Here is an 11,849-nt window from a genome sequence, read left to right as displayed (position 1 = left end):
CGTCTGGCAGCGTCAACGCTGTTGATGTTACGAGCTGGCCACCTCACCCAGTCACCCTTTGTCCTATCTGCTGGCACCAGAATATCTAGACTGCAGCCAGCGTGACAGCAGGCCGGATGGTGGCCCAGACGGCCAGACCTACCAAAATCATTGTTCAAATATTGTCGAAAAATGATTTCTAAATTTGATCAAAGTCAAATTTGTTCAATTTTGACCATCAATATTCTTGTTGATGAACTATTTTAAATATAAATACTTATATATTATGATAATTGCTTTCATAACCAATCTAGTAATAACTTTTTATCTTATAAATGCTTATTTTATGGGACAGGAGGAGTATGCTATTAATTTATTTTGGCGTGAACTGCAGCTGAAGATTACATACTGCTCGTGATTAGAATGGTCGGACAGGATAGAACCCATCAAAATTCTTCTTATTGTACTACACTACTCCGTTTTGCGCCCCACGCAATCGTCCATACTCCACGTTCGTACGTGCATCACCAGCGCGCGCCGGGCAGCATCAGGCTGCGCGCCTCCTGCCGTTGCCTCCGCGGCGCCCGAACAGCCCCGTGCCCAGCACCCAGTCCTCGATCATCTCCTGCGCCGCGCGCCCGTTGTCCGCCGGCACAAGGTGCCCTGCCCCATACACCACCACGTGCGAGAGCGCGCCGGAGCGTTGCACGTACCCCGCGAGCTCCCCGTCGCCCCGCGTCCGCCACACGGCGCGGTCGGCGTCGAGGAAGGCGGCCAGCCCGTCCCAGCGCACCTCGCCGAGCCACGCCTCCGTGGACACGACGCCGTCCCTGAGGTCGCGGACGCCCTGGTACAGCAGCACGCGCGTGCGCCGCAGCAGCGACTCCACCTGCGGCACCACGCTCCTCATCACGTCCACGTGCATCGCCGCGCCCACCGCGTCGCTGCACTCCTCCCACGCCGCGCCCCCGCGCGCGCCCAGCGCAGCCTTGGCCTCCGCCCGGTTCAGGAACGCGCCCACGGGGTCCGTCCGGTACGGCCGCTGCTTCGCCGCGTCGTACAGCGTGGCCAGGCCGGTCATGTTCTGCAGCCGCAGCAGCACCCGGCCCCGCGCGTCCGCCGCCTCGCGCCACCGCTCCGCGCGCGTCAGCGCCACCGCCTCCGCCTGCAGCGCCTCCAGCTCCCGCTTCTGCCGCGCGTTGATGAGGCCCGAGAAGTAGGCCGTGTCCGCGTGCGTGGCCACCTGCGCGACGGGGTGGGTGAGCCCGTTGCCGATGGCCACGCCGCGGAGGTTGACGCGCAGCGCCTCCGGCAGCGTGGGGTTCACGTCCAGGATGTGCGCCCCCGCCGCGGGGACGTACTTGCCGGCGTAGCTCTCGCCGGTGAGGAAGAACGGCCGCGCGCGGAAGCCGGGGTCCAGGGCGAGGAATGACTGCAGCGCGGCGAGGATGTGCGCGGCGACGACGGACTGGTTGGTGGGGATGTAGGCGGGGGACGGCGCGGCGCTGAAGCCGGTGCCGAGCGGGCTGTCGATGAAGAGGAGCCCGAAGCGGCGGTTCCACGCGAAGGGGTTGGGCGAGAGGGAGACGCTGTCGGGGTTGACGAAGTAGGGGCCGAGCTCGAAGAAGTTGCCGATGAGGCCGGAGCAGCCGGGCCCGCCCTGCAGCCAGAGGAGGAGAGGCGTGGAGGCCGGCGGCGTGAGCGGGTGGGTGGCCTCGTAGAAGGCGAAGAAGAGCGAGGCGTTGGCGGGCGGGATGGGGAGGTAGCCCGACTTGGTCGGGAGCGCTTCATCGGGGAACACCAGTGCTGCCCCCGCACCAGCCGAGAGCGGGGCAGTTACGGCGGCGAGGAAGACGAGGACGAGCAGAGGACTCGCCGGAGCCATGGGACTAGCTAGGCTGAGCTGAGCAAGTCTTTCTGCTAGATGCGGCTCGTCAGTGGTCACTCAGTTTGTGTGCGCACTGTGGGGACTGGAGAGGGAAATCGTTGTACACTAGAAACAACACGCCGCGCTGAAGCCATTGTCTACCTTTATTTTTGATGCATATTTGTAAATATTATATGGTTTTGAATTTGCAAAAAACAAATGTACTGATCTGCGAGCATCATAATTGCATTGAACCACCAGAATTCTAAATATTACATGGTTTTATAAAGATCCTGACTTTACATAAGGGGCCAAAAGATTGTAGTTTCAGATGTATTGGGCAAAAGATTGGTGTTTGCCATTGCACGAACAGCATGTTGTTACCAAAGATTTGTGTACCACATTAGCAAAAGGGATAGCAAAATACAAAGGTCATATTATCAGCTTGTGGAGAGCAAAATATTATTCTCCAATGTTCTTTCCATTCGTAGTTCCCAAAAGGTAACGGGATAGTAGTAAACAAAATATTCTAATGCCAAATGTGTTTCCATCTCCTTCACTGCTTCATTCCTTGATATCTGATTCATATGGAAAAAAGTAATTAATACACATAAAATTGAAGGGAAATAGTAGATTATTAATACTGCAATTTACCATTAATGGTTAGGTAATTTTTTGCTTTTTGGTGTCCTGTTCATCATCTCGATTGCCCTAGCAACATAGTATGAGACATTGATGGAACCAAGTTAACTATATAAAAATTGTCAAAGGTGTAATAATTTAGATAGTGACCCATGGACTAATAAATAGTTACCTGTTGGTAATAATGGCTCTTGTCCCAAACGCTGTAGGTAAAAGGTAACAGTTAAAATCATGCAAATAGTTGCATATCGGGTTACCCAAAGATACCTTGTCTTTGTCCTTCTCTCTTTTAGAATTTCCATTTAACCACAACTACAAGCATTAGGTAGCTAAGTATGTGTAGCATAAGTTCCCTTGAAAATTAATAAGTGTAGCATAGTTTACCCGTACGGTGTTGATAGAATTTGTGGATATAAACAATTCAAAAGCTTACACTACGACAATATTTCAAATAAATGGATTATGGGTTAAACCTGATGTACTTTCTAGACTGGCCTTTTCACATTCAGAAGGATATAAACTGACAGGTTAGAATCCTACTTTCAGTCTTTTCCTGCTAGAAATGAGAACATTAGGAAAATTTGGAAGCCTAAAAAGATTATATACTGAGCACTTAATTTTCCAAAGCAACATAGATGGGAAGCTCTTCAATCACCAATGCACTTAAGAACACTTTGAATTTGATGAGCACGGAGAGATTTTGACGCTGTAAAGATGCAGCTTTTCTGTTTATCTTGCTCGCTTAATTATAAAGTGAAATTCATGGGACTGATAGGTCAAACTAATGGCCATATGGATCATTGACAATCAGGACATGTGGTGCATGTGAGGTTATGTGTTTATCTCAACTCCAGGAAATGGCTCAATGACTAAACTGCAGTAAAATAACTTAGAATATGGGAAGAAATGCTAACATAACTTCATGTAGAGCTGAATCAAATTTAAAAAGATAACATTTCACAGTTAACAAATCACCATGCATAGTCACTACAATAGTAGGCACTGACACTTACAGACATTAACTGTTGTCCACACTTACAAGGCAAACAATTAACTTTATAAATTCAACAAGCCATGTTATATTGATCCATGATATATATTTTAACAATTTGCAGACAGAAGAGGATCCTGAAGAAAATTATTCAGGTAAGAATATGGCACACTCAACTGTTCTTAAAGTTATTTTGCTTTGTCCTACCTAAATTTTAACTAATGCCAATGCTATTAAACTGATCCTAAGTGAATGTAAGGGGCAGCAAGATTCTGGAGGTGGTAGTGGAGGAGATGCTCCTCTGGCCGCGGCCGCCGTGCCCGGCTGACCTCGCGCCGCCCACCGGGGGAAAGCGAGGGGCCTCCTATTGGCGACGGCGCTGATCCTTAGGGGGGGTGCGTTAAGAACTTAATATCACCAGGTGACTCCAATGTCCATCAAAGATAGTGCACCAATGTTTCTTCAGTCTGTGCTAACGGAGGTGGTTACCATGCTGCATGGGATTAGGGATGCATATTTCACAGGAAGCTGAAGTGAGCATTTTTGTTACTTCAGTAGGCATTTCCTCGAGTGGTTGGTGGGTGGCTGGGCGCCATCTTTTTTTTCACCAGTAGATGGTGCATGGAAGGGGCTTCAGGGTGTCTGGAGGAGTACTGGAGGCGAGCAAGAGAGTCAACCAGGTTGAGCTCGGCCGGGTGGAGGGCAAGAGGGGTCGGGGTGTTCGGGCTCGACATGGGAGAAGGAGGGAGGTGTGCGATGGAGTGGAGGGGGCACTGACCGGTAGTCGTAGGCGCAGGAGCCAGCCGGTATCGAGCAATTGGCGAGGGAGAGAGGCACGTACGAAGTGCACGTGTCGGAGGAGCACGCGATGGGAGCCTAGGACTTGGAGGCGGCGGGATAGAACTTGCGAGACGGTGACTCCGCGCCCGACGGTGATCCGGCGGCGCCGCGGCACTTGACCAGGCGGTGGGGGAGTTCGATGTCACGGGCGGTGGCGAATCTTGAGGTGGCGGAGGAGCTACAAGTCGCGGGCAGTGGCGGAGCTCAAGATCCAGGCTGCACGTGAGCCCATCCTCCGGCAGTGCGCATGGAGATCCAGGCAGGGGCAAGCGATCGGCAGCGCGGAGGAGTCGAGTAGCCGGGGCGTGGGGCCGCCCGCGTGGTCTAGCAGGGCCGCGGCATGGACAGCGGGGCGGCAGAGGAGCGCGGAGGGAACGGGCGGAGCGGCCGGCTCGGGGGGCGCATGGCCGCGGCATGGAAACTGGGGTGGCAGAGGAGTGCGGAGGGAAGGGGCGGAGCGGCCAATTCGGAGCACGGCGGTGCGGTGGAGGAGCAGGGGCGCCGCCGGTCCCGTCCCCTAGTGGCAGTGGCGAGGACTATAGCGTTTAGGAAAACTGAGAAGGATCTTATTCGGACTTCACAGTTTTATTACAGCAATAGAGAAATCGAACCCACGAGCACAGGACAGCATTATAGCAAAACAAGAACAGCCTTATAGCAAGGAAGATGTAACCTAGGGGCGTGTTTGGTTACTACATTGAATTTTACGCGCACGTTTTTTCGAGAAGAGAATCTTATATGCATGGAGTACTAAATGAAGTTTATTTGCAAAACCTTTTCAGGGATGAGTGTAACTTTTCGAGACGAATCTAATTACGGTAATTAATTGATCATTTGCTACAGTGATGCTACAGTAACCATTCCCTAATCACACGTCAAAGACCTCATTAGATTCGTCTCACGATTTACACGGGGGGTTGTGGAGGTGGTTTTGTAATTAGACTTCATTTAATACTCTAAATTAGTGGTCAAATGGCCAAAAAAATTTCGCGAAATTTTTTACACCCCAAACCAACACACAGCCCTAGAAAATGAAATTACCTGGACATCGACAGTCGGCTAGAGATGAAAAGGCACGGGGAAGGTGTAACACCCAGGTGTTGATCACCATAATTTACACTAACCACGACCATTAGCGTAAATTGGCACGATCAAAACCGAGACCAAAAACTTCTGCTGGCAGATTGGCCCGGACCGGTCTGACCGGTATGGGCGACCAGTCTGACCGGTCGAACCCGAGTTGGCGGTTTTGGGCCCCACAACATTTAAATCGCTCTCCTCTCTCTTCCAACGACTCACTCATCCCCTCAGCGCCCCGTTCCTCCCTCTCCCGAGCTCTCCCTCCCTTAAACCCTCACTCCCAAATCCATCCTCTCCATTGGATTCCAAGGGCAGGGAGAGCTTCAAATCGGTCAAGGATCATCTCCTCCAAGTTCTCCTCCATGGGGTGACGCGGGATTCGCGAGTTCTTCATGGGGGAAGGAGCCATTCAAGGTAAATTTAGGAGTTGGATCGATCTCTTGTTCTAGAAGGTTTTAGGCGGTTTCCTCTAGTCCAAAGCATCCACATGAACCCCTGAACTAGATCCTAGAAGGTATTTGGAGTTGGTGGGCGATTTTCGCCGCGCCAAGGTTCCTACGTTTTACTCTGGGTGATCCCTAGGTTTCCTGGGCCTTTTACTAGTATGAATAGGTCGCTAGCACTGCTATGCTTAATAGGGCTCGATAGAAGTCGAGTGATAATGCTATCACTCGCGAGAGATAGGTTGTTTCTATATTACATTATAAGAGGTACTGCATTCCTGAGGAAAGAGATGGGATGGGAGACCGGATGTGGGAAGGAGTAGCCTCATCCGTGTCGATTAAGGACTGTTCCGTTGTCGGCTGTGCTGATCGGTGATTGAATTGTACTAACCGCATACCGGGAGTAGGAGGTAGTCAAAACCGGTAAGTCGAGTACTGCTTTACTTCGAAAGTACGGGAACCCGCACCCAACTCCTGGGGCGAGTCGAGTAGTCGCGGAGAATTGGGATGCATATGTTTACTTTTGGTGGTCTCACGTTGAGCTCGGCTGACCATATGTCGTTGGGCTGGTTCCTGTAGTTCGAGGCGGGGAGGGGAAAGGTTGGTGCGTGGGGTCCGACGGGGCCTTTGCGTGCCGTGTTGGTTAGGTTCACCTTGCAAGGTTAAATCGGATCGATTCGCTGTGTCTCGCGGCTATGAGAGCCTTGATCTCTTGGTCACATCGTAGAAAGGAAAATGAGTAGAATGAGAAGTGATGAAATGTGGGCTGATGACATCCAATTAATGATTTGATTACCTTGATTGTTGTAGTTTCGCCAATCATAGATGATTAGTAATTTTTTTGATAAAATGCGGCTAAAACATTGAAAGTAAGGATATACCTCTAGATGCTATTTCTGCAAAATAACCACCTGCCAAATGCCGTGCATGTCTAGGTATGTGGGCTATGTTATACCCACTGGTCGGGTAAGCCTTGCTGAGTATTAGAATACTCAGGGTTTGTTGCCACATTTATTATTACAGGACACCCGGACGTCGACTTCTGCCCCTTTTGTGTCAAGTTCATCCGCCGGGATGCAGAGGGATGGCAGGTCGAGGAGAGAGACCCTTCCGGTTAGGGCGTTGTCGGGTTGTACACTCGAGGGCTGAGTGATCAGCCTCTCTGTTTTGTGCGGACCGGTCTGACCGGTGGCGTCGGCAGGAAGTGCCGACCGGTCCGACCGGATGGTGGAACCGGTCCGACCGGTCGGGTAGGATCAGAACTGGTGGAACCTAAAGTAGTTGTAGGATCTTTTATATTCGAACTTCAGTCACAACTATTGTAAAGTTTTGTAAATTATCTATGTATTTGAACTCAGTTTGTAAAACTTGTTGTTTCGTCTTCTTGGAGTTTATATTTTCAAGTATTATGCCGTGCTTGTACCATCTGCGCCCACCTTCGCGTGGAACTACTGGTGTTGTTTCGATTGGACCGTGGGTTGAGAAAGGATCGCCAAATTAAGTCGTTAAGCTAATGCGCCCGATGTGTTCAAATGACGGCCATTACGCTTAATTAGAGTTTTAATTTGGCGGTTCCGTCGTAGCTGGTATCAGAGCCGAAACGCACTGGGGGTGGTACGAGCATGACTAATTTTCAGAGATTACAAATTAAAAATGGAATCCTGACTTAGGATAGGGTAGTATACTAATATGAGAGGGGGGTTGATCGTACTAAGCCCTATGTATATAGTCTGTGTTCGAGTAGTAATAGATGTTTAGTTTTGGTTGAGAAAATTTCGTTGGACGTTCATGCATCATGGCATTTAAATTTTTGGTTACATATGAAAGTTTGGCATAGGAGTTCATGCATTGTATCATGCATCATGGCATTATGGTTTTCAAATTTCAGTTAATATTTTGGTTTAAGGGTTGGTGCACAGTTAGGGCTTAGAACTTTATTTCTGCTGGGGACCGGTCTGACCGGTCTTGGCTACCGGTCGGACCGGTTGATCTACGTCAAGCCCATGCAGAGCCATGCAGACCGGTCTGACCGGTCGGTTTCACCGGTCTGACCGGTTGAGCGCGGACAGAGACCCCTAAGTTGTGTTCAAATAATTGATTTTCGACGATTTCTTCCATGATTCGGGTGTTAGTTGCAGTCAAGTTTTTTCTTAAGTAATCAGAAAAATGTAACTAACCCAATCATGGTTGAATGCAGAATGGGAGAGCCACCAAACCCTCCTGAGTTGGCCCAGGCCATCGCGGCCATGCTCACTGGGAGCGATGAGCAAACGGCACTCCTCCGTGAGCTTGTGGCGCAGGGCAGAGCGCCGCAGCCTGAGCATCACCACCAGCCACTTATCCCTGGATATGAACAATTTCTGAGTACTCAACCACCGCTTTTTCATAAAGCGGATGAGCCATTGGAGGCGGATAGTTGGCTCCGGACCATAGAGTCCAAGTTCACCCTGCACCCGTACCAAGATGGGGACAAGGCGGGATTGGCAGCCCAGCAGCTCAGGGGTCCTGCACGCACGTGGTGGGACAATCACGTGGCCATGTTCCCTGCGGGCACTCGGTTCACCTGGGCGGAGTTCAAGAACGCCTTCAGAGCGCATCATATTCCTACAGGGGTCATTCGCAGGAAGCTTACCGAGTTCTTGGCCCTAAAGCAGGGCAATAACAGTGTGCTACAATATTCCCAGGCCTTCAACACTCTATCACAGTATGCCGGGTACCATGTGGACACCGATGAGAAGAAGCAGGCCTGTTTCAGGCAGGGGCTCAGTAGCAAGCTCCAGGATCGCTTGGCAATGGTTAGGTTCGACAGTTTCAGTGAACTTGTCAACGGGGCTATCATTCAGGAGGACGCCCATCTAGCTCACAAGGCGGAGAAAAAGAGAAAAGCGCCGGCAGCGGGATCTTCTAGTAGTGCCCCTCAGAGGTTCCGTCTGGTGCAGTCGGGCCCACAGCGAGCCCCCTTTCAGCACCAGCCACAGCAGCAGTGGGGATACAGGCCCCCTCAGTACACTCAGCCACAGGGGACAGTTAGGCCTCCTGTTCCTCAGCAGAGTGAGCAGAAGGTGTGGGTGCAGCAGCCAGGGATGCGCCCCAATTTGTTTCCGTGCTACAACTATGGACAGCTTGGTCACTTTGCACGGAACTGCCCAATGCCACCCAAGCAAAGCCAGCAATCGAGCCAGCAGGGTCAGAAGCAGCAAGTGGCTCACTTCAAGTCAGGACAGGTGCACTACACCACCCTCGAGGGTATTCCTGAGGGAGCTCCAGTGATGGCGGGTACGTTCTCAGTAAATGAACAACCCGTTACAGTGTTATTTGATTCAGGGGTGTCTCATACTTTTATTAGCAAGGAGTGTGCTATTAGATTGGGGCTGAAGATAGAGAGTATGCCCAAGCCGTACCATATTCACTCACCTGGGGGAAAGTTAATCACCAATCAATTTGTCAAGCAAGTACCCCTACAGTTGCAAGAATTTTTTTTCCTACGGCCCTGATAATGTTACCAACCCAAAGGATAGATATTATATTGGGTATGAACTGGATGGAGGGTCAGGGAGTTAGTCTGGACACGACCTCACAATCTGTGCACATCAAATCTTCCATTCATGGGTGTATGACTTTATATTTGAAAGATCATATGTCTTCGACACCTACGGTGAATCAGGTTGAGGGTAAAAGGCTAGCAGATATACCAGTGGTGTGTGAATATCCGAACGTCTTTCCGGATGATCTGCCTGGAATGCTGCCTGATCGTGACGTGGAATTTACCATTGAATTACAACCAGGTACGGCACCGATTTTTAGGAGGCCTTACCGGATGCCACCCAATGAACTGGCGGAGTTAAAGAAACAATTGCAGGAATTACTTGATAAGGGCTATATCCGTCCTAGCACGTCACCTTGGGGTTGTCCTGCACTCTTTGTGAAAAAGAAAGATGAAAGCCTCAGGTTGTGTGTGGACTACAGACTTCTGAACGCCGTCACAATCAAAAATAAATATCCCCTTCCCCGGATTGATATTCTGTTTGATCAGCTATTCGGGGCCAAAGTATTTTCCAAGATTGATATCCGCTCTGGCTACTATCAGATAAAGATTAGAGCTGAGGATATTCCCAAGATGGTTTTTTCCACCAGATACGGGCTTTTTGAATATCTGGTCATGTCTTTCGGGCTAACGAATGCCCCTGCTCATTTCATGTATCTCATGAACTCGGTGTTCATGCCCGAGCTAGACAAGTTCGTCGTGATTTTCATTGACGACATCCTGATATTTTCTAAGAATGAAGAAGAACATGCAGAGCATCTCCGCATTGTGCTTCAGCGCCTGCGGGAGCACAAGCTGTACGCCAAATTCTGTAAATGTGATTTCTCGCTCAAGAAAGTCCAGTTCTTGGGCCACATCATCTCAGACAAGGGGATTTCTGTTGATCCTAGCAAAATTCAGGATGTTCTGAATTGGAAGACTCCAGAGTCTGTTTCGAAGATCCGGAGTTTCCTGGGGCTAGCAGGTTATTATCGCCGGTTTGTACCGGAGTTCTAAAAAATTGCTAGACCCATGACTGAAGTACTCAAGAAAGGGGTGAGATTTAATTGGGACGACAAATGTGAGCAGGCTTTTCAGACTCTGAGAAGGCTTCTGACGTCTGCCCCTGTCCTCGCTCAGCCAGATATTACCCGGCCTTTTGATGTGTATTGTGATGCATCAGGTTCGGATCTTGGCTCCAGTCTCATCCCTGTTTGTCTTCGCCGGATAATATTCGGCCATTAATAAATGTTGTAATGCAATAGGTACGGGCCTAGGCTGCGTCCTTATGCAGGATCAGCGAGTGATTGCCTATGCTTCCAGAGCCCTCAGGCGACATGAGGAGAATTATGCTACCCATAATCTGGAGCTGGCAGCAGTCGTACATGCATTAAAGGTCTGGCGCCATTATCTTCTAGGCAATCCGGTGCATATATACTCAGACCACAAGAGTCTCAAGTATATCTTTACCCAGAGTGAGATAAATTTGCGCCAGAGGCGGTGGTTAGAATTGATCAAGGACTGTGATCTGGAGATTCATTATCATCCCGGCAAGGCTAATGTTGTTGCCGATGCACTGAGTCGCAAAGCAAGTTGCAGCTGTGTCTCAGCTACAGTTCTGCAAGAGACTTTGTGTCAAGAAATGGAGAAGATGAATTTGGCTATTGTATCTGAAGGCACACTTGCTAATGTTACCCTTATTCGTACACTTCGAGATCAGATTATTGTTGCTCAGAAAAGTGATGTGGGCATGGGTAAAATTAGACAGAGGCTCAGTGAAAATGATTCCAGAGTTCAGTGTTTTCATCAAGATAAGGAGGGGGTTCTATGGTTCAAGAATCGGTTAGTGGTACCTAAAAATTTGGAGCTTCGGAAGCAGATTCTTGATGAGGCCCACAATTCTAGATACTCAATCCATCCAGGCAGCAATAAAATGTACCAAGATTTGAAACAGAGATTTTGGTGGACAAGAATGAAGCGAGAAATTGCTAAATATGTGTCCGAGTGTGACACTTGCAGAAGGGTTAAGGCAAGCCATCTGAAGCCCGCCGGGATACTTCAACCCTTGAGTATTCCATCAGGTAAATGAGAGGATGTCAGTATGGATTTCATTGTCGGCTTACCCAACACCTCAAAAGGGTATGATTCCATTTGGGTAATAGTCGATCGATTTACGAAGGTAGCCCATTTTCTTCCAGTAAAGACTTCTTATACGGCGAGACAATATGCTCAGTTGTACCTGGATCGTATTGTGAGTCTCCATGGAATTCCAAAAACTATTATTTCGGATCGGGGTGCACAATTTATTGCATGGTTCTGGGAACAATTCCATGCCTCTTTGGGTACACGATTGATCCACAGTTCAGCTTATCATCCTCAGACCGATGGTCAAACTGAGAGAGTTAATCAAATTCTGGAAGATATGCTGCGGGCCTGTGTACTTTCATATAGTAAGAAATGGGATGAGTGTCTGCTGCTTGCTGA

At 49.6% G+C, this 11,849-nt stretch overlaps 1 protein-coding gene across 1 annotated transcript; it reads right to left on the bottom strand.

The window, feature by feature from the left end:
- Positions 1–276: 276 nt before the first annotated feature.
- LOC120697726 (serine carboxypeptidase-like 50) lies at positions 277–2,001 on the bottom strand. The gene has a single exon (XM_039981035.1). The coding sequence runs from the start codon at positions 1,862–1,864 to the stop codon at positions 527–529; it is 1,338 nt and encodes a 445-aa protein (XP_039836969.1). The 5' UTR covers positions 1,865–2,001; the 3' UTR covers positions 277–526.
- Positions 2,002–11,849: the final 9,848 nt, after the last annotated feature.

The sequence above is a fragment of the Panicum virgatum genome, chromosome 3K, assembly GCF_016808335.1.
Source record: "Panicum virgatum strain AP13 chromosome 3K, P.virgatum_v5, whole genome shotgun sequence".
Lineage (NCBI taxonomy): Eukaryota > Viridiplantae > Streptophyta > Magnoliopsida > Poales > Poaceae > Panicum > Panicum virgatum.
The sequence above is the reverse complement of the archived record's forward strand: the minus strand, read 5'-3'. Positions and strand labels throughout refer to the sequence as shown.

What these genes read in the sequence shown, in the direction of transcription:
- LOC120697726 (XM_039981035.1), bottom strand. Translation starts at nt 1,864, where the DNA reads ATGGCTCCGGCGAGTCCTCTGCTCGTCCTCGTCTTCCTCGCCGCCGTA.